At 44.4% G+C, this 23384-nt stretch overlaps 1 protein-coding gene across 1 annotated transcript in view; it reads left to right on the forward strand.

Moving 5' to 3' along the window:
* acsf3 (acyl-CoA synthetase family member 3) overlaps positions 1-18206 on the forward strand; it is a 32633-nt gene extending 14427 nt beyond the window's left edge. Inside the window, exons 6-10 of the mRNA XM_071513328.1 lie at positions 2651-2748; positions 3346-3472; positions 14651-14785; positions 14883-14994; positions 17600-18206. Coding sequence (XP_071369429.1) covers positions 2651-2748; positions 3346-3472; positions 14651-14785; positions 14883-14994; positions 17600-17714 — 587 coding nt within the window. The 3' untranslated portion in view covers positions 17715-18206. The remainder of the gene's footprint in view (positions 1-2650; positions 2749-3345; positions 3473-14650; positions 14786-14882; positions 14995-17599) is intronic.
* Positions 18207-23384: the final 5178 nt, after the last annotated feature.

Here is a 23384-nt window from a genome sequence, read left to right on the forward strand (position 1 = left end):
TTTCTAGGTCATATTGACGTCAGAGGGGCCCTTGTTTAGATGTAAATATGTGCAATGAATTCCTCCAAGTTCTTTCCATCTCATTATCACTTGGCCTGCTGTCCCTTTCATCTTTTTGATTCTTTTTCATCCTGTTTCCCCACCTCTTTTTTTTTTCTCTCTTCACTGACGGGGAGAACAGAGACTTGTGTCCTCTTACGGCAAAGACCGAGCATCACATCTTCATGCCCTCTTCCTGCCTCTTCCTCCCACTCTCTGTACCCCCCCTTTCCCTCCCCACCTTGTCCTCTGTTCACCCTCTAGTCTTTGCTTTAGTCTTTGAATTCCCCATCTCTGCTTCTCTCCTCCTATCCTGGCCAGTACAGTCTTTTAATGAGGATTTAAGATGGGGCTCGCTGATGTAGTCCTGCTAATGGAGATCTGCTTTGTTCTGTTGCTCTGTGCAGTCAGGGGAGCCATTGCGTCCCAGCTCCATTCCAACATACACACACACCCACACACACACACACACACACACACACACACACAAACAATCACTACAGTTTTCATAGTCCCTCTTAATAATACTCTGATGCTCTATGTAATTTTAAGCCTAAAACCTAGTCTTTCATGAAGCCCCTAGAAGAATCTCTGGAGTTATCTGAACCATCGTCATTCCACACATCCCCCCGCAGACTTTTTGTCATTCAGCGGTAGCATTTATAACCTGCCCATACTCTTTGAAATGGCACTCAATCTCACTGAAGCACTGAGACCAGAATGCTACATGCCTCCAAAATTTCTCAAGCCCTTGGCGTGAGAGAAAAAAAAAACGATAGAGAAGGGCGTAGAAAGGGAGAGAGATTGCCTGAGCTGAACCATAAATGGATTTTGGAGACTCTGTGATTGAGGGAGAGGAGTCTGTTTTTATCATCCCGTGGTTGGCAGTTTTTTGCTCGGCAGGGTGAAGGACCCAAAGACGATTACCCGGTCTACACCTCTTCACCCCGATCAGAGAAAAACAGGAGAGGAGAGGCTGAGAGATGGACCTTCTCTTTTTTTTCTATTTTGGTTTTTTAACCTTTTGTTTACCAGGCTAGTTCTGAGTTTTGAAAAAATTTGAAATGCTTTGCACCCTGCCTTATCCCTGATATTAATTAGTGAAACATAATATTAATGATAATCCTAATAATAATATAGCCAACCTGGTCTCGATTAACCCTGTTCACATTGTCCACAGGAGTCCAGTCCAGGCCTTAATGATCATTACAGCTCGGCAAGACTCAACTTGTCGAACATTCAGACACGAGCTTGTTTGCTGTCTACTTGTCCACTGAGAAACAATGTACTTATTGTTGTGGTCAGTTGGTTTTCCTCGCTAGGCTGCGTGTAAACGATGGAGGCGGTGTGATAGACATTGCCAATCAGCGCTAGAGTGGATTAGATCAATATGAAGCAAGAGAATCACTCTTTAATCAGGACCTGCCCTGCTCTTTATTGAGAGAGCAGTGGCCTATGAAATGACATAATAGCCTTAAGGCAGGCACACGCACACACACACACACACTAACACACACACACACACACAGATAGACCACTGAGACCTTTCTGTCCCCTGTGCACTCCTCTCTATAATTACTTACTCAGGAGGTCACACACACACACACACACACACATACACACACACACACACAAGGAAGAGGAACGCAGGCAATGTCAGTACCTACAGGAATTTTCCATTTTACAATTACTAATTAATAGTTCCACTTAAACATTGCAACAGCTTGAAGTTATGACTACTCCCTGCATTTTTGACACTTCTCCTTCAATTTTTTTTTACATTTTTGCATTTTTTTTCAAGCACTCAACAATAATCAGCAATCATGCAGTTTTTCCTGTGACTTAAAATGGTGCAATTCCTCACAGACAAATAAGGACAGAATAGCACAGGTAGTTCTTTGCCTGCAAAATAACATTTACTGTGCTAAATAACATATTTCTATTCTTGTAGGGACTGTTATGTAAGTGTATGGCAGTATAGCTGGAACTGTGTGTTGGGGGAAGGTTGGTCTTGTGATTTTTTGGGTTGATTTGGTGTCGTAGATGCTGCACGTAACAAAAAAAAAAAAAAAAAAAAGAAAACCAACATACTCGTCTTGATAGGGTGATTTGCCACCTCAAGACATTTTTTCAGGCCTGGTGTCTGTGCTCTAGTGTCAAGGCCTCAATTGGAGGGATGTAACACCAGTATCCACAAACAATTCCGCCGTTTGGAGTTTTCTTGATGTTGGGGGGAAAAACGCTGTGTCAGGCATTACTCCACAATTTCCTCCAAGTGTCCAGCTGGACTGAGATGTGGTGACTGAGATGAATGGCATTTGGTATACAGTGTTTTACAAGCTCAGCAAACCATTTAGTGACCAGTTGTGCCCTGCAGATGGGGGTAATGTCAACCTGGAAGAGGACGGTCCCAGTACCAAAGGTTGACAAGGATTACTCAGATTGCTGTTTGTATGTGTAAGTGTTTAACTAAACTCCTCCCAGGCGCTGAGTGGACCTAAATCACACCGGAAGAAACACCTCCCTCCTCCCCTCCTGCTTAAAATAGTCTTTGTATTCCGTTTTTTTTACTCATTGGCTTGTGCTTGTGTGTGTGTTGATGTATTGACAGGTGCGGTAGGGATGCCTCTTCCCGGTGTGGAGGTTCGCATTGTCATGACCAACACAACCAGCACGACTATTGTAGAGGGAAACCACCGAGAGACTCAGGTAACCACTGAATGAAGATTCAAACTAGGGAGGTTCATTTTTACTAAGTTCAAAGATGATTGATATAAAGTTGTGTAATCAAGTAGTCTAAAAATTGAAAGATTTCAAAAACTAATGTAGTTCATTTTGAATTTTAAACATACAACCCCCTAGTACAGCCCAGACGAAGGATGATGACTTGATTATTTTCCCCAAGAAGTTTAATAAACATGAAATATGAGAGTTTACAATGTTTTTTTATATGCATGAGCCATAGAAATACAGCTTTTTCATTTCACAACTCTGCATGCAGGTTAGATTCATTTTAACAAGGCTAGTATTGCTGTTGTCGCCTAGTAAATCACCCAGCAATTAACTGACTGGTCATTTAATCGTTCTCATCCCTAATTAAAACTGCACTCAAATAGCTGAGCACACACACACACACACACACACACACACACACTTACTTGATCTTCAAGACAGTGAAGGTACATTTCAACCTTGATGCATCTGCCTCTCTCCCTCTCTCTCTCTCTCCCTCTCTCTCTCTCTCTCTCTCTCTCTCTCTCTCTCTCTGTCTCTGTCTCTCTCCCCCTCTCTCTGAATATCCTGTAGGTACGCCCAGGTCTGGAGGGTAAGGAGGGGGAGCTCATGGTTCGAGGTCTATCTGTCTTTAAGGAGTACTGGAACAAACCTCAGGAGACCAGGGAGTCTTTCACTGCTGACGGCTGGTTCAAAACAGGTACCGCTCCCTCCATCCCTCTCCTTCTCTCTCTCTTCTCTCTCTCCCTCGTTCTTTCTCACTCAGTAACTCACCCTCTCATACATGCACACACACACACACACACTCATTCCCTCAGAGTGAGTAGATTGCACACTCTCTCGCTAATTGCATCTACATGAGTTGTACTGTCAGAGGGAATCAGAGGAGGAGCTGCTGTCAGAAGATTTGCCTCTGTCCCACCATCTGCAGTTTCGGGGCTTGAATTTAAACACTTTAAAAGCAGGGGTCCAGTCTAGGAGGCTGACAAAGTCTCTGTGTGTGTGTGTGTGTGTGTGTGTGTGTGTGTGTGTGTGTGTGTGTGTGTGTGTGTGTGTGTGTGTGTGTGTGTGTGTGTGTGAGTGTGAGTGTGTGTGTGTGTGTGCGCGCGTTTTGGGGAACTATGAGGGAGTGATAAATGGAGTATGTGTGTTTTTGGTGCTGCAGGGCATTTTTCCTCCCTAAGTGGTTGTGACTGCTCTGGGTCTTGAGGAGCCAAGCCTAGCTTTCTCTCTCTCTCTCTTTCTCTCTCTCTCTCTCTCTCTCTCTCTCTCTCTCTCTCTCTCGTGTGTGTGCGTGTGTGTGTGTGTGTGTGTGTGTGTGTGGTAGCACAGAGGGGAGCTGTCATCAGACGCTCTCTCCCTACAGCCCGGCACTTCTCTCTGCCCCCCCAAGGAGCAACCCGCTTTACTACCGAACCACTGGAAGACAGGCATGAGGAGGTGAGGGGGGGATATGGGAGTGGGGGAGATGGGAGGGAAGCGGTGGGGCTTTGAGTTGTCATGTAGAGAAGACAGGAAATAAGAGCCAGAAGCGAAAGAGTGGCGAGGGGGAAAGAGCTCGAAGTATTGTTGCTCTGAGATCTGGTGGAGGGGTCAGAAAGAGGTAGCTACAAAGGCAAGGGAAAGGGATTCTGGGGGTGGAGTGGGTCGGGATGGGTGGGTGGGGGGTGTTTTGGGTGTGTGTGTGTGGGGGGGGGGCAGCGAGGATGGAGAGACCTGATGGAGAGTGAGGCAGTGGGAGAGCAGGGCAGAGTGTGTTTAATTGGCTTTGCAGGCTGGAAGGACAGAGTTCCCGAGCGCAGCACGCTGCTGTCACACTCCATTACAGCCACTGGCCACATAATGAGAGCCCGCGCAATCAGCTCCCCACAGACCAGTCCCCGAGCCACAGACACAGCCGGTCACACACACACACAACCAAACACACTCACACATACACACTCATACACACACTGCCCTATAGGAAGCTGTCAAACACCTTTCTTGCCCACCCACCTGCCTGTGCTCCCCGACTCACACACACAACAAACACACACATGTGCGTGCGTAGTGAGACATATAGATTTCACAGATAGGCACATGCTCATGTGGACACTAAATCGCACATAAGTTGCACATGTCCAAACACACAAACCACGTGTGACTCTTGCACTCTACCCCATTGGTGTGAATGTGTGGGGGGTGAAGTGTTAGATGTAGGCCCACTTTGTACTTACCCTCTCCTTAGCTTCCTATTTCCCCTCTCACACTCATACCCTTTTTACCCTTGCACCTGCTCCCTCTTTCACACTCTACCTTTCTCTCTAACACTCTCTCTTGTCCTAGCACTCCATCTCTGACTTGCTAACTCTTGTCTGATCTCTTGTCACCTTCCCCTGGAGCTTTCTGTATCGCACCTTTTCTACATCCTCCAGGATTTGACCTCCAGGTCTGGGAGGAAAAAGACAGAAGGTGCGCAGCGCTGCGCTGTTTTTCAGGGATCTGACCAAACTCCCACATCCTTTTGGGTGCATTGGATGATTTTAAAGGTGTCCCAGAGCACAAAATGACCATAATATATTTGTGAGGGGTTGATAGGATTGTTAATTGATGCTTTCAAAACTCACTTTCTGGCCCGTATTCTGTTTTGGAGCAAAAACTCTGACAGTGCTATGAGCAAGCGACTGCCGTCGGAAGACATTTCATTCTCAAGCTAAAAAACAAATGACAAAGCAGTATTATTATTACATTATTTTGCATTGCATTATTGCCTCTTCACTAGATGTTTCACATGGATCTCTACTCTAATTAGCTAGTTTACTTGTCTCTGCTGTGAATATGTGACTATTATTTGTGTCACTTACAGGCCACTGTAAGCTCTGCCAGAGACCTACTGATATAATTGCAATGCCATGGCCGATAGAGGTTGATAAAAGTAATAGATTATGTAATGGCCCTTAACATTGCACATTTCTGATTGTGTATAATGCTACTGGCTGTTATGTTGGCATACCCTTTTAGCCTATATATCTTAAGGTAGATGGAATAAAACAATTCAGGATACTATATTCATAACTCATGTTGGTTGAGCCGGTAGAATCTGTTTGAGTTGCAAGAAAATGTTAAAGATGTCTTGAAAACCATTCTGTTAGTACTATATGGTAGAGACACAATGGAGGATGAAGTTTGAGAGGAAAGAAAGATAATAGAGGGAGACTGACAGGCAAAGAGGGAGGGAGAGGCAAAAGAGAAAAGGCTAAAGAAAAGGTGAGCGAAAGAAGCAGAGAAGGAGTGTGAGAGTTTAGATCAATAAGTTCTCTGTCGGCCAGAGGTGTCTTCTCCAGCGCCAGCGAGTGCTGTGTAGCATGACTGGCAGCTCTATAGGGAAGCTGTCACCCTCTCCTGACTTCTCTCTCTCCACTCATCTTCACAAACATCTCTGAGCACATTGATCCCTCCTCGCTTTTTTGCCTTCTTTTTGTGCTCTCTACTGTACAGTCTTTCTGCCATCCAAAACTATGAGCTCAGCTGAAGTAAACAAGACTGCAAGGCCCTTTGTTGTTGGAGGTGATGCACACATGTAAAGACGGTGAGTTCAGGGCAGTGGAAGTGAGAAACGAGCCAGAGCCACATTGAGAAGGGGGGAGGAATAGAATTGGGTTCAGCTGGTGCCCACTACCCAGGACAGACCACTACTCCTCCCAGAATTATGCACTGAAATTAACCATAAATAAATGTATGAATATATAAATAAATAAGCACTAGTGGGAAGGGAGAGAGGCATAGGCATTAGCAATTTTCCAAATGGTGTTGTGCAGTGGTGAATAATGGAGGCTTGGTTGTAGCAGGCAGTGTGGAGTAAGCAGTGCTTGGGGACTGGCCATTAGCCCAGCCTGATCTCCAGTAACAGAGCTACGCTGGGCCAGGCCAGGAGGAGGAACCGGAGGCTGGATAACTGGAAGAATGTTAACTTGGACATGCTCAGGCTTCGTAGCAGGAATGTTAACCAGCGCTAAATCTTTGCCGTTTTAACCTCAATTCCATATATTATTATGGCTCATTCCCATAGAATCTCATTTATCCATATGTCAGATGACTGAGTGGTCGACCAAAGAGCCAGAATGAGCAACAAATGTAGCAACACATTCTTCTGATTATGTTAAAGTTTTGAGATTTCCGCATTTACGCTGCACAAAGTACTTTAGGGTGCATCTGCCTGTATGGTTTATATTTTGAACAACCGTTGTTGCAAGCGACTTAAGTTTGTTTCAGTGTTGCAGAAATGTCATTCTCCCAAATAGTGCTGGAACGATTAGTCAATTAATCGATTAGTCGATCGACAGAAAATTAATCGATTATAATCTTGATAATCGATTAATCGTTTTAGGCATGTATCTAGTAAAAATACCAAACATTTGCTGGTTACAGCTTCACAAATGCTAATATTTTTCGTTTCATACAATTATTAAATGAATACTTTGGGTTTTTTTTGGCTGCTGTTCAGACTAAGTAAGCAATTTTAAGAATCACTTTGGGCTCTAGTAACTTATGATGGGCATTTGTAATTTTTTCTGCCATTTTATAGACTAAGGTCTCTCTTGGGAATGAGACCCCGTGTCTCAATTAGATTACCTGTCTGAATAAAGGTTTAATAATAATAAATAATTAATCGATTAATTGAAAAAAAATAATCAGTATATTAATCGATAATGAAAATAATTGTTAGCTGCTGTCATACTTCCAGAGTTTAAATTAACAAAGCTCAAGTATGAAAACACACAAGAGAATAACATATGTGCGTGTGTGTGTGTGCATGTGCGCGTGCGCACGCGTGTGTGTGTGTATGTGTGTGTGTATACGCAAGACCGAGAGACACATAACCCCAGATGTAAAGGTGAGCTTCAGGTCTGCAGGCTAAATTCTCCGCAGACAGACAGAAGTGTGGCTTATATCCCACAGAGACATCACCAGTCATTTGTGCATTGCTCTTTTGCTCCCAGCTGTGCTCTCCTCTCCCTCTCCCACTCTCCTCCCCTCCATCCCTCCCTGAGTCCCTCAATGTCAGATTTCACCTCCGGTCACAATGTGTCCTCCTAACCCCAATGTCAGAGTCTCCTGCGGGGTCTCAGCACCGCCCAGCCCTCCCAGCACTTTGCTCAGACCAGACATCCCTTCCTATAACGTTTACAACGTTTACAAGGTGTCGACACGCGGCAGTCCCGGCTTTATTAATACCGGCTACAGGTAATTCTAGTTTAACGCTGCTTCATCCAAGCCGCTAAAATGCAGGGAATTTCAACAAACTCTTACAAGCTGCTGTATCACTTTGTCCTCTGTTCATTTTCCTAGGAAAGACCTGTGTTTTTCCACAAAGCTTTTTATTTGTTTGCTAATTCATTCATTCATTCATTCATTCATTCATTCATTCATTTTTCTTCTGTTCTGGTTGAAAGCAAAGGAGTGTTGGGATTTTAAAAGTAGATAGACAGACAGACAGATACTTCATTATTTTAACTGTCTCGTCTTAATTCAATTGTTGCAGCAGCAACACACACTTGAGACAAGACTTTTTTTCATTCCAGTGCTTTTACCTTATAGCATCTCCTAAAATAGCATGCATGTGAGATGAGCTCAGTCAGCAGTGGAAATCACAACAGTCGTTGCTTTGCCTTCCCCGCTTCCCCTGCCAAATTTTCTTCTATTCTCACCTAATTCACACAGCTTCATCAGCTTAAAAATCAGTGATGATTGTCAGACCCCAAGGTATCAGTCAATGTATAATACTACAATCTCATGCCTTTGAATAGGATTTGATAATGTTACTTTTCCCCCCTCAAGAAACGGCAGTGTAGCAGCAAGACTGTGTACAAATTGTGTTCATGTACATAAGGTGGAAAATTGGAGAATGTAGATACCAAAGTAAAGCATAAACAACTAATAATAATGTAACTGAAACAATTTAAAATAAAACTACCATATTTACCATAAAACAGAATGTAAATGTGGCATTACTATGAATTTAGTCATTTCAGTTTTCTATTATGTGATTTTATCAAGAGACAAAGAGACCTGGAGCTGCTGCAATGACAGTTGGAGACTGACTATTTTTAGTTTTTGCACCCAAGTGAGCTTCATTTTGTTAAAGCGCTTCCAGGTAAATACTAGAAAATGTACCTTTATCCTAATCGCTCAGAGTAAGAGCCGCAGAGTCCCCAAAGTCAGTCTCCCATTCTTGATGGATCACCTCTACTCTCGCCTCTCGTTTCTAGCTGTGGGAAACCTGTTCATGTTATCAAATCAAGCGCGAACTGTTGATCTAGATAATCGAATAAGAATATCACAGGAATATCATGATTATTGAACTCTATTTGAGGGTTGTTTCAGAAAAACATGCTCCTGCCAAGGAACACAGTCGTATTAGTAGATCCAAGTTTTGAAATCAGTTTTGAAATCAGTTGACAATCGACGGCTGTTGTTTGGAGTCGGTGTGCGTCGGTTGAGTCCCTATCAGATTTGTGTGACACGGTGGAGAACAGCAGCATGTAAACGGCAGTCAAGTAGTCGGCTTGACGAACACGGCGGATCTGAGACAGACATCAATCCTCAAGTTCAGCTTGTTATCTGCTGGTGGAAAGGCAGCCCACCAAGGAATATAATCAGTAACATTAACATAAAGCAATTCAGGCTCCTTTAATTGCATTATATTAAACAAATTAGATCACTCATCCAAGTGCAAAGTGCTTTCTTGTACGATATTAATTACTAAAAAAGGAGCTGTGACAAAAGTTAAGGATGATAAATAATGTCAGAGCTGAGATTTCAGTGCTTGGCTGTCTGTTATTTATCCTCATTAACTCTTCCATCTAGGCGTCGGGGCTTTAATGTGGAACATTAATATTCATATATGCTAAGTGTTTACAGTCAGTCTGAAAAGAGGCATGACTCCCATTCAGACCTTGTTCATCTTTGTGCAGATAAGGCCCTCCGCTCCTCAGTCAGAAATAGGGTGTTGTTAGTGTGATAGATGGCTCTCGGCTCCAAGCTGCAGTGTAGCAGTGTAAGTTCTGCTGAGAGATTGTGACTCCAGTTGTCCCACAGTACGTTCTCACCGACGAAAAGCATTTCCTTCATCAGAATCAGAATCACTTAACTTATATTGGTGCAAAGTCTAATAAATACATGGCATAAAAGGAAGGATACATGTTCTTTGCTTGGTTGTGGAGAGTTGTCAAATTGCTTTAAATACCATCCCAATTATGCACAGTCTGATTCATTTCACTTAAGGTTTTGTGACTCAACAGTTAATTTTAATGAGTTATTTTATGGATTTGGCATTTTTTTTAGTATGCAGATTTCTTGTTTCATCATGATGGAGATGGGAGTGCCAGACATATTGCAGGGTTACAGTTGCCTAAGGAAAGGAGTGCACAAATGGACTGAAGTCAAAGGCAGAATGCAGGTATCATAATGTGAACATGGACATGCCTTGATTTGCATATTCATCAGTTAAAGTGCGTGTATTGAAGGAGGCTGCGTATCCCCAGGCGTAACTCCAGGGTTGGCGGAGTAAAATCAACCGCGCTGTGCTGAAGTCAAGGTCTGAATCAGGCCCTTTATGAACTACATATATACAAATCACGTTCATCTACATACATTCATACAATATTTATTCCAGTCTATTGCAATGACAGCAGAAATCTGTTGTGGGGCTAGAAGCGACTGACAGACTAACAAACGACTTCTGTGACCTCCATGAAAAATGTTTTTATACTTTTTTGGTTGTCTTTCTCCTTCGCCAACACCTCCAGCAGCGATGCCAGCGGCGGACAGACTGAAGTGTTTCTGTGACGTTGGCTGTGGCCTTTGTCATATGTCACACTCTGCCCTTTTCTTCCCCCCTTTTCCTTCCGTACACCTCCTCCTGCCCTCACCCTGTGTGCATGTACTTATTTTTCTTCAGCAAAGAAACAAAGTGTCCAAAGTGTGTGTGTGTGTGTGTGTGTGTGTGTGAAGCTGAGTAGGTGCGTCGGTTGAGGCTTCTACAGTGACATTTTTCCCAAAGCGCCTTGTGTGCTCCCAATCAGAAAAAATTAAGAGCACAGGAAAGAAATGTAGGAGCACAATTTGGAATACAAATTTAAAAATACCCCATAGCTACTTTGAATCTCGTGCGTCTCAAGTGTTCTATTACAGTTTCTGAGGTAGCGTGCGTGCTGCCGGCGCTGTCGAGCCCCGGGGCTTCATCCCCGCCGGCCTGAGAGGTGGTTGAGTAGATTCTCAGGGAGAGAGGCAAACAGTTAGTCTGATGGGCGAAGAGCCAACAGCTTGCTGCAGCCATTCGGATCCAGCAGCCAGTGGTCAATATCCGCAATCAAAACCTCAGTTTAGCTCCAACTTAAGTACATCACACATAGTCTATGGAGCTAAGTAATAAATAGACTTTATATGGTCAGATTCCATTTATATGTTCGGATTCCATTCACAAACATTTTACAAAGCAGACGAAGTTGACATGGTTGACAATGTTTTCTTCTTTTGTGATTTTGGGTGCAAAGCAGTGTGGGGAATAGGATAACTTCTAAAAAGTTTGTTACATATTACCTCTCAGTCACAGTGATAAATTGTATGGCTTTATTATTCTGTATGCAGGGTGACTTGCTGGTTTATAATATATTTTGTTTTTACAGTTTTTACTTTTGAGTTGCCTTCACAAATACCTCTGGTCAACAATACACGCTGGTCACCTGTCTATCACTGCAGAACATGCATATTGCTAATCTGTCGTTTTTTTCTTCTCCTTCAATTCATTCAATGTAATGCACATTTTTACATGGAAACTGTCAAGCGCAGTGACAATCAAAACTGACGTCTATAATTTAAATAAAATGAGAGCAGGAATGGAGGTCAGTCACCAGCATTGTGTTTAAAATATTACACTCCAGTAGAAATATCATTCTGAGAGAGAATTTTGCATCAGTCTGAAAAATTGCATTACCTGTAATTTGAATAACTGTTGACAATACACTTCTGTGCAATAGTGATTTTTTACACACCAAACAACTAAATGATAATAAATGGCTTAGAATAATTTTGGGTTGATTTTCTGAATTTCAATTATGCTTTAACAGGGTGAAGTTTTCTGCAAAGCCAACTGTCATTTTCTTGTCTTCTGAAAGACATTCTGGAAGTTTCTCTGCCCTCCATCCTCAGTTTAAGTCTTTACTGATCTGTTTTTATTTCTTTTTTTTTCCACACTGTGTGCCTTCACTTTCTTTAATGCCTCAGAATGAGATGAAAGCCCAGTGCAATTAGGCTTCTTATCGTTTTAATTAAGAAAGCCATTCGGCCATATCTGCCTCCGACGCCATAACACATAATGGCAGAGAGCCTCTGATGCCTGAAGTAGTGTTTGTGTGTGCGTGTGTGTGTAGATATATATATATATGTATGTGTGTGCGTATGTGTGTGTACAAGCATGTGTGTGTGTCCTAGTAACACAATTCCCAACAATCTCCTCCCGCCCTCCTTTCCTCTCTTTTATCAGTCTGTGTTCTCCAATCACTATTCCCACTCGTGCCTCACTCCAAACATGCTGTTCTATCCCTCGTTATTTTCCTTCTCCTCAAAGAGACAAGGTCAAAGAGTCCACTATAAGTACTTCAAACTCAATTGAAGTATGTTGTCTGAATGTTTCGTTTCAACCCTTCTGTCAAACATTGCCTCATTAATGCTGTTTGCCTCCTTTTTTACTTAAACATTTGCAGTAAAGGGGGTTGAATTTCATGGCATTTTCTTCTATTTCAGCACGTGCATACACACAGTCACGAGTCTACACGCACACACACACACGCATAGGACACGCTAGCAGCTTATCAGTGTGCACGTAAACCATGCTCTCTTTCCCACATCCATTTACATAAGAACAGAGCTACATGGCTGTGACCAAATTATTCCTTTTCCCCTCGCCCAAAAGCGGAGGCGAAGAGGGGAAACTGTAACTACCCTGTTACTGGTGTTAACACCCAACCCGCTCTCCCTCTCTCCCTCCATCCCCCCTCTCCTCCCCCGTTACCCTAGCCTATCAGTGCGGAGCAGTGGTCTGTGAAGAAATTCCCAATATCTAAATTTACACACTGTATCAATCTTGTTTAATAGACTGGAAAGCTTATAGCCGCCGCGGCAAGCCGGCAGAGAGGGCAGCGGTGATAAATTGTCGGCGTGCAGGCGACAGCCGCCCGTGATGTATAATGAAATATTTATGATTTATCCCAGCTAATAAACTGAAATGAAGTGCGTGATGTATGGGAACAGATGGGCCCTCTATTGATGCTGAGGCGCAGAGGCAAGGGGAAGAGGAGACGGGAAGATAGGTGGAGAGGGGGAAACAGGAGATGCGATGAGAGATGCTCCAGAGAGGTGGCGAGAGGGAGTAAGAAGCGATGGAATGAGGCAGGGAGGAAATATGGAGGGCGAGGAGAGGGCTTAAAAAAACAAAAAATTGGGAAGGTGGTAGTGTATGTTTGGCTACTGTTGGAAAGAGGAGAGGCTGCAAGAGTGGCCAAAAAGGCAAGATGGATAGAGGAATGCAGGGGGATAAATGAGATGAGATGATGGAGTAGAAGACAGAGGGAAAATGACAGTACAAACAGACCACCATCAAACTAGAATATTTCTCCCACAATGCCTCATGGTGTTGATTCCAGGTAAGTCGGGCCAGTCATTTTCTTTTGTTGGTTCCATATTCCAGGTGTAGACTTGTGTCCTTCCTTCGCTGTTTTGCCCTCTCACACATTTTAACCTCGTGGATGCGTCCCTCACCCTCACCCCCGCTGACCACTTGTCCACCACCTATCTTCAACCCTCTGCCTTCACTTCAGTACCTGCTTAACCTCATCGCAGCATCACACACACACACACACACACACTTACGCTGACCCATTCCTCCCTCGGTCCCAGCTGTGGACGCACAACCTATAATAATCCAAGAGGACACCTCCCTCTCCCTCTCCCTGTACCTTCTTTTCTTCCCTCTGCTCTTCCTCCTTCCCTCCGTCGTCCATTTTTCTCTCTCTCTCTGTCTCTCTCCACTCATCCATACTGACCCATTTCCTCTCCTCATCATCCCCAGGCCCAGCTGAGCCCCTCACACCACATACTGTACTCAGCCTCCCCCACACCTGTCTCCCCTGGACGCCTACTGGTGTCTGTGTGTGGGTGTGGGAAGGGGGGGCGTCTCCAACACCCATCCATCCACTGCACTCCCACTGACCTTTCTCCATCACACACACACACACACACACACATACTTGCACAAACACACACCCACACAACTTATATTCACCCAACTTCACTCTAGTCTAGTTGTGAAGTGAGGTGACAGCTTCTCAGTGTCTGTGTGTCTGTCTGAGTGCGTGTGTGTCTTTCTGTGTGTGTTTCTATGTGTTTGTGTGTGTGTGGGGGTTGGTGGGTGGTTGGGTGTATGTTATGGAGAGTGTCAGAGTCTTTGTCCTCTCCATTCTCTCATTTCTGAAAGTACATCCCTTGCAGCCAGTGTTATAGGTGACGTCACTGGTACCTAGAGATGCTATGTCAAATATAGTCTCCATCTCAGACGAGAGGCTCAGTCAAGTGGTTATTTATGTGACACAGTGTGTGTGTGTGTGTGTGTATGTGTGTGTGTGATCGAGTACATGTATGTGTGTATGTGCGTAATTAAGTGACGCTTCAGCATGGCACAATCTTTATCTCCACATCCAGGAGATATTGTAGAGGTGGATACAAGCACTCCCAATTACACACTACTGAAGACCTGGAGCCTCTCTCTCTCACACTCTCTCTCTCTCTCTCTCTCTCTCTCTCTCTCTCTCTCTGTCCACTCCTTCCCTCCCATGTCTTGTAGGAGACACAGCAGTCTATAAGGACGGTGTGTACTGGATCCTGGGCCGCAGCAGTGTTGACATCATCAAGAGTGGCGGCTACAAGATCAGCGCACTCGAGGTGGAGCGCCACCTACTGGCCCATCCCGACATCATGGGTGAGAACTGGCTGCGCTGTACAGGAAAAATAAAATTTTAGGACAGTTGAGATGTTTTAGCTGAATGTCCGGTTGGTGTGACATTTTACCCTTTCAGATGTGGCTGTGATTGGTGCCCGGGACACCACATGGGGTCAGAAAGTCACTGCGGTGGTGCAGCTGAAGAAGGGGCGGAGCTTGACCTTACCTGAGTTGAAGACCTGGGCAAGGTACTGTGACTTTACATAATCTCATCTCTGGAGATACTGGCAGTCTTTCAGGGTTCCGACTAAATCCTTACATCATCTGTAAAGACTGTCATAAGTAGGGAAGGGTTTATCGTGTTAAATTTATGCTGCAGTTTCATAATAAATTTGATACTTTATTGGGTCACACTTTATTTGGATGGTTAAATGCTGATACTCATCTTAGTACCAAGTGACTATAGTCTGTCACTAAAAAGTCTACTGAGTTCCAGGTGATACTCACAATACTTTGAAAAGTAGTCTATAGATGTTCAGTGTCTGGTTGAGGGTTAATCTTCAGTTTAGGGTTAGAAATGGGGTTAAGATGACAGTCAGTAGAGATGCAGCAAATAGGCAAATGATCCTTTGCCTACCTACTTTTTGTCACCTGATAGTTAGTTGAGTAACAATATTGGACTATCCAAATAAAGTGTTGCCCTTTATTGATCCTTATAGGGATGCTCTGTTTATGCTAGTCAGGGCACAGGCTCAGCTACAGAACAGCAGCCCTGGTGGTGGGATGGAGTCAGTGTTTTGCTCAAGGACACTTCAGCAGGGCAGATCTTTGCCAATGTAGGGACTTGAACCCTGATCCTCCAGTTTAAAGTGAGACTCCAATCCATAGCACCATGGGAGACTGTGACCTGAATAGCCCTCGACTGCTTGGCCATCCTGGCTTCACAAAAAATGAGACCATATCCCATTTTTGCAAAATAGTGCTGACCCTCTCTTGGTTAAATCTGAGTACACTGATTTAAGAAGAAGAAGTTTCCTCATCTCATTTTCATCCTGTGGCAAATAAATGAAGACTCATAAATGCAGACTATGCAGCTCTCCAAACAGTTCAGCACACGTATCCCCAGCGACCGGCCCTGAAGCCCTCAGATCAATAGGGAGGGATGTGAGAGAAAGAGAGGCCAGAGATGGACTAATGAGGGGGGCTGAAGGAAAGACAGGGGATGAAAAAGAGGAAGATGTGCAGGAAGCGAACAAATGATTGTTATGGAAGGCTCTGTCTTATGGGCTAACAGTTGTTGTTGTTTTTATTTTTCATTTCTCTAAATGTCAATGCAGTTTATTTTGTCTAGACAGTTGGCGATGACATGCGGTCCGTCTCTTTGGAGTGACTGAAGGCACAAACACTCCTCCCCTTCCCTCCTTTTACTTGAACTCTTTGTAGAATTTGGTTTCTCAGTGATTCGTCCACCCTGTCCTCTCTCTTCACTTTCCCTCCATCTGTTTCTGTCCTCCACACTATCCTCCAACCACCCACTACCATCTTTCTACCGTGTCTCAGAATTATGTGCCTGTGCATTTTGTGTGTGTGTGTGTGTGTGTGTGTGTGTGTGTGTGTGTGTGTGTGTGTGTGTGTGTGTGTGTGTGTGTGTGTGTGTGTGTGTGTGTGTGTGTGTGTGTGTGTGTGTGTGTGTGTGTGTGTGTGTGTGTGTGTGTGTCAGGGCCGTGGGCTCCATATGGTGTAGGGGTGTTAGGTCCTACTGCTGTGGTGGATTACCATTGCTGCCTGTGACCCAGGCTGACACACATACACACACACACATACACACACACACAGAGTTCTCAGCCACGGGTGCCGCCAGAGGACAGGCAGCAGGACAGGCAGCAGGACAGCCCACTGCTGGGGCCAGGGTGAAGGGGAGTGAGAGAGAGAGAGAGAGAGAGAGAGAGAGAGAGAGAGAGAGAGATGAAATGAGACATAAACAAGTAGATGGATGCTCACTCTTCAGTGCCCTGGCTTCAGCTGTCAGTCTGAATCTCTATCACACCCTCTGTGTTCCACACTGCCTTGAACACACACACACACAACACACACATACAAACACACACACATACAGCCTCAGAGAAATTGGTGACATGAGCAAGCCCCATTAGAGAGAAAGAGACGCATATGTATACATACACACTCACTCACACTTTACTCATTGAGTCAGAGAGAGAGGGAGAGAGACGGAGACAGAGAGATGCTCAGGAAAAAAAAAAAAAACATCTGCTGAAAGGAGTATTTGATGGCAGCAGTATGAGTCATTATGCTCACTCTCACCACAAGCATGCACACAAGAAGACACACACACGCACACAAACAAACAAACTAGGTTAGAAGATAATAAAAAAGCTCCAGGCTTCAAGACTTGACATAACAACCATGCACTCAAAATGGAAAAATAAAACACTTTTAATTATCCCAGCCTTCTGTTTTTGCTTTTATTATTTGTTTTGTTTTTTTGTTTTTTTTATTTCACAGTGATTATATTGTTTTGTATGAAGGGAATAGTCTGTGTCTGGAAGGCGAATTGGGGATATTAGGGAGGAGAGCTGCAGAGTCTATGAAGGACGTTTCTTTCCTTATCTCTACCACTCTGCCACAGGGCTAGCCTTTGTTCCGCAATTGTTTTCTGCTTTTTGTTGCACATGTGTGCGTGTGCATGTCCCCGTCCATGTGTGTACATACATGCGCATATGTGTATGAGTGCGTGTCCTTGTGCATGCCTGTGAGTCTGCGTGTATCTCCTTGTAGCACTATACAGTCTCTAGTGAATTAGAGTGTCTGTGTTTGTCGGGGCTGTTTTTGCAGGGAGCACATGGCGCCCTACACCATCCCTACAGGCCTGGTGCTGGTGGAGGAGATGCCTAGGAATCAGATGGGCAAGGTCAACAAGAAGGACCTGCTGCGACACTTCTTCCCATGACTGGACTCTGTCGCCGTCGATGGCGCCGCACCGGTTTCCTAATTGGAGGAACGCAGCTCTACGTCACTTCCCGTGGTGGGAGATTAGCTGTCCCGACTGTCAGATCCCAGCACATCACAGCCAATGCATTGTCACCAACAGAACTGTGCATATACTGTACACTGTATGTTTGGCTGTTCCAATATAGATATGGTAACATAGTGGTACCTACTGGAAAGAGAGGTTTGAGTATTGTTATTGGTGTGTTCAGATATTTTATCGGTATGAACAGCGTTTTCATTTCATTGGGAAAAAAAACAGAAATTGCAGTGGTGTGGTGTGACAAGAATTGCATTTAATTACACCAGCATCAAAATATAATGAAAGACATTGAGGTGGTGGAATAGGTGATAATGTACTTAGAGAGAATACACTTGAGAAATGAATTCACATTGATGCACTTGAAATACCAGATATGTTATTCTAATGTAATAAAATTTAAATTATTTTGGAGTTATTATTTTTGGTTGGTGCTTTTTTATGAACCATGGTGTTGTTACACTACTTGTTTTTTCTGTGTTTGTGTGTGTGTGTGTGTGTCTGTGTGTCTGTGCAGCTGTGGTTACACAGGTGTGATGAGAGCCTGAAGGCGGGTTCTCTAGCAAGGCACAACACCACAGCTGGATGCTCCACACTCCATCTGACTAACCCTCCCTCTCTGCTCGCTCTTCTCACCTCTCATCCTTTTTCATCCCTGTTTCCCCAATCCTTCGCCTCTTCTATCTTCTCTACAAGTCAAAACAGATTGTGGTGGCACTTGGACCAACTTGACTGTGTGACTCCTTCTGAATGAGCCCTGGCACGCCGCCAGCGTAGACAGACAGTGTGTGCGAAGAGATGGAAGAATGGCACGGAGAAGAGAAAAATATAAAGTGGCACTGTCAGAGAGAGATTGGAGCCTTAACGAGAACTGGCTGGAGAAAGTTGTTAGAACAGAGGGGGATGAGAGAAATGAAGAAGGGAGCGAAAGAGTGAGCGTAATGAATGTTTTGAACAAATGATATGCTAAGGATTTAGAGAGGAGAAGAGGAGGGGAAGAGAGAGAGGAGGAGGCTAAAATACAGCTGAGATAAACAGTCATGATGAGCAGCTAGAGAAAGGAAGATGGAAAGAAACACAAGTGCAACCCCCAGCCAGTACCTCCGTCTGTCCACACACACACACACACACACACACAGTCCTCCGCCCACAGTCACCAGAGACCTGATTAAGAGAGCAGAGCTATCGATCTGTGGGCTGGCAGGCTAGGATGGATGAGCAGGCAGGGCTGCAGGAGCACCAGAGGACAGCTTCAACCCCCCACCACCCACAACACCCCACCTAACCACCCACCCACACCAGAGCTGGGAGTTGGCCAGGGCCAGGGGCAGGAAGGCCGGGGTTGCCATGTTGAGGCCGGAGCCATTTTATGGGGCAGAGGGTCAAAAGCGAAGCTGCAGACAGGAGATCCGGGGCCCAGGAACCAGTAGGTGGTCAAGAGATGAGAGAGGCTACCTGAGCTAGTTAGGAGGCCTGGCAGGATGATGTGATACAGGGTCAACGCTCCACTCGGGTGGGGGGTGGGGTGGGGTGGGGTGGGGTGTGGGGGTAACCGAGAGAGTGAACGGCTTCCAGTGCTTGCCTGGTGCACACGAGGGGGAGGGGGAGGATGGTGGATATTCCCAGGACTCGAGCTTGATGGAGTACTCGTGCCCTTGAACTACTTCCACCTCTCCTATTCTCTCTCTCTGTCTCTCTCTCTCTCTCACACACACTCCCTCCCTGCCTGTGTTTGCTGGAGCGTGGTGGAAGAGGTTGTCTGCAGATGGCTGCTTATTGGGCCCCAGGGTCCTGGAGGGCGGGTTATGGGGGACACCAGGGAGGCTGTGTATGTGTTTGAGAGAGACAGAGAGTTTGGGTAGAAGGGCAAAGGTTTTAACAAACGGGCGATGTTACAGAGTGATAACAAAGGGAGAGCTTACCTAATATTGTCATGTTGTTTTTTTTTACTATTCAGCTTCATGACGTCATGTATTTCCTTTGCCACGACTTCGCTGTTCATGTAAAACACAGAGTTGGAGACAGTATGGAAGAACAGCTGGCATCACAAGCTGACAAAGAATTGAAATAGTATTACATTTCAAAGATATTCCTTTTTTTTCTGCATTGAGCGATTGAATACCAATTCATTCAATCATTTATTCATTTTCTCTACCTGCTTAATTCTTTTTAGCAGCCTATCCCAGCATACATTGGGTGGATGCCATGGACAGTTCACCAGTCCATCGCAAGGCTGACAAAGATACTGTAGACTGTCATTTTCATACCTATGGGCAATCAATTAACTGCTTCTAACAAACGGGAAAGCAAACGACATGAATACAGGTAAAAACAAAACATATGTGCCTGTGGCTTCTGAAGGCTTGTATTTTGGCTTGGGCTAAAGGCAAGTTTCTTTGAAATGTTCCTCTGCTGTAATTCAGTCTCTCTCTCTCTCTATCTCTCTCCGATTTTCAGCAGAAGTCTCAGGCAGCCCGCCATTCTCCTCCGCACATGAAAGCCATCCATCATGAATGATTCTAGAGGAGAGAGAAGTTCCTCCCTCTCCTCTTTGAACACTCTCACTGCATAATAAACAGGTCAGACTGTTTGAAGTAATGAGATAGAGGAAAAACAATAGCCAGTCAATTCATGGCATATAGAGTTTCTTCAACAGGAGTTCTACGCTGCTGGCTTACTGTACACATTACAGACACAAAGAAAGAAAATGAAAAAGAAAAAAAAAACAATTGCCTTACAAATATACAGTCAAACATTCACATGTGCTGCACTTTTCACAATCACAAAAGGATATGGGCCTGTGGCTAGTTGATCAACATGACAGGCTTTATGGATGAAACTGAGTGGAGAGAGGGATGACGGGAGGATGACAGGCTAGGCTCTTCGGCCCTAGGGACACCCTGAGTACACACACACACAAACACACATCAATGAGCCCAGAGCCCCACTAGGCTTGTGTGTATGTGTGTGTAGCTGATGCTTGTAGAGGCGGGTTGTTGTTTACATGGAGCTCATGTTTATTCTAAAGCCAGTTATACCTCGCTGGCTCAGCCTTAGGCTTGGTTCCTATTAAACTCCTGCTGACTCTTTCTCCCCTTTATTTCTATTTTTCCCTCTCTTTCTCTCTGTTGCCCTTTTTCTCTCTTTCTGTCACGCTCTTTCTTTCATCTCTCTTTCTCTTCCTATCTTTCCCCCTCTCTCGCTGCTATCTGTGTCTCTGTTAATTGTGTTTGTCTCTTTGATGCTCCACACCATGTTCTTTAAATAGAAGTGATGACTGGTCAATGTATTCTGGACAGTACACCGCAGCATTTCCCACTGAGCAATTTTATATTGATTGGTTTAAAAGACGTCTAAATGGTTCTAGATGTCTAGGCTAAAATGAGGCTACACAGGGTTTAAAAGTGAAAGTTTAGTAGACATCTACATCGACTACATTTTCTGGAGTAGGACAAAAATAAACCATTATATGATATTTGCAGCTGTTTATGCATTGTTTAGATAATAATGTATATAAATGATAAAAATAATAAGAATGTATTCACTGGTCTAAAACTGCGATATTCACAGCCTAAAAGATCCTGGACTAGATGGGATATAAACCATAGACGCGATGCTGAAATGAGTAGTGACAAACTGAATTCAGTGTGTCTACAGTTGAAAACAGCTAAAAAACTTTTTGGAAAACGGGGGGGGGGAAAATGTGGATCAATATTGAATTATCATGTTCTAGCTCTCATAACTCGGCCCACTCAACAATGGGGAGAGACAAGGTCATGAGAGAATAAATAGCAGGCAGACTAGCTAATGATCTATCATTCTGGACAAGCGGCTGCACCCGAGAGCGGGCCGGCTGACAAGATCATTAATAAAAGCTGCTGGGAGAGTGATCGATCGGCTTGATGGATGATCAGAGCCACAAATACTATAAAACACCTGGATGTCAGGCCTCGTCCCTCTGAAGAGAGGAGGGAGGGGAGGGGAGGGGAGGGGAGGAGAGGGAGGGAGGGTACGGCAGCCTGGCAGGACAGCCCATGTTTAAAAAATCCAGATCCCAATGGAGATTAGTCAAACGGGATGAAGCCTCAACCTCTGAAACTATCCCAGAAAATTAATTCAGCACTGCAGCCCTGTGTGTGTATATGTGTTTATAGACGTATGCATGTGTAGGTATGTATGTGTGTGGCTATTTAAGTGTGTCTGTCTGTCTGTGTATCTCTGTGCGTGCGTGTGTGTGTGTGTGTGTGTGTGTGCTACAGTCAATGCTACAGTCAATGTGCTGTATTCCACAGAAGCCCAGTGTGAGAGCATCAGTGTAATTTGAGGTAGATCAGGGAGTCAGCAGGTGCCCTGCTGTACAGGCTGCTGCAGCAGTCCACTGTGGTGTAATGGGAGGTATTTATTATTGACGTGCTCACTTCACACCATTACTGAGCTCTGTGGTGGTAATCTCTGTCTCCCCTACCTATCTCCACTACCTCCCCTTTCCCTCTCTCTCTCTCTCTCTCTCTGATCTATCTGTTGTATCTCTCAGCGTGGTACAGTATCTCTTTGTCATCTACACACACACGCGCGCACACACACACACAAACACACCTTACTCAGCAGTTAATCTAGATTCCTAATCTTTTCAGTGAGAGAGAGAATGAGTTCAGAAGGAGTGTAGTCTCCTTGCATGGCTGCGTGTATCAATATCTGTACATTGATCTGGCCTCGCCTCTCCTCCTCCATCCGTCCAGATATAGATTGGTTTTCCCAGCAGGTATCTGCGCCTAGAATCTGACTGATGGGCGGTGTGCGTAGGGGAGGGTATATTGAACCAGGGTGTCCCGCATGCCACAGGACTGTGTTAGGCTGCTGAGCAAAAAATGTACGGGGGGGGGGGGGGAGGTAGAGGAATAAGACAGGTCTTCAGGCAAGGTTACACATCATACAAACGACATGGACATTGGGAAAAGCTCTCCATCAGTTTCTCAATCAATGATGTGATGGTAAATAACAGGGATGGGTAAACAACATGAGGGTTGGGTATTTTAAGGGAATAAAACATATTTTTATACTTGAAAAAATAATAAGAAAGGAGCACTTCTTGGATCTGAGGTAGTAGAGGACAGCAGAAACAGCTGCTCTGTGGTTGGCAGGTATAATACCTAAAAAATATACTAGGCATATTCCTTGCCAGTCACATAAAGTATGTGTGAGGAAGTAAAGGCATGAATTCCCCAAAGAAAAACCACAGCACTCAAAAATGTAAAAAGCCTTTATTATAGTGGCTACATATTAAAAACAGCGATGCATATTGCCCAAGAACTGGTCTTCGCCAGAGTTAAAGTGCTAATTTATACTTTTTTCCTTAAAAAAAACCCCATTTTGATAGTACTTAGTATGATGTTTACTATGAATATGAAGTCATAAAGATTTACATCAGCCTAAAAAAGGGTGGATAAACACTATTCCGTAAATAAAAACTGAGTTCCACTACATCCCTGGTATCAATTAGGAATAAGTCTGTGTGTGTGTGTATGCGCATGTGCATGTGTGTGTTGTTGTTGTGGAGGAGGGGTGTGTGTGTGTATGCATTGTGTCTGTATG

This window comes from Centroberyx affinis, unplaced genomic scaffold (genome assembly GCF_046629955.1).
Source record: "Centroberyx affinis isolate AG114_WGS23_722 - 3 ecotype Tasmania unplaced genomic scaffold, CSIRO-AGI_Caff_v1 ptg006998l_1, whole genome shotgun sequence".
Lineage (NCBI taxonomy): Eukaryota > Metazoa > Chordata > Actinopteri > Beryciformes > Berycidae > Centroberyx > Centroberyx affinis.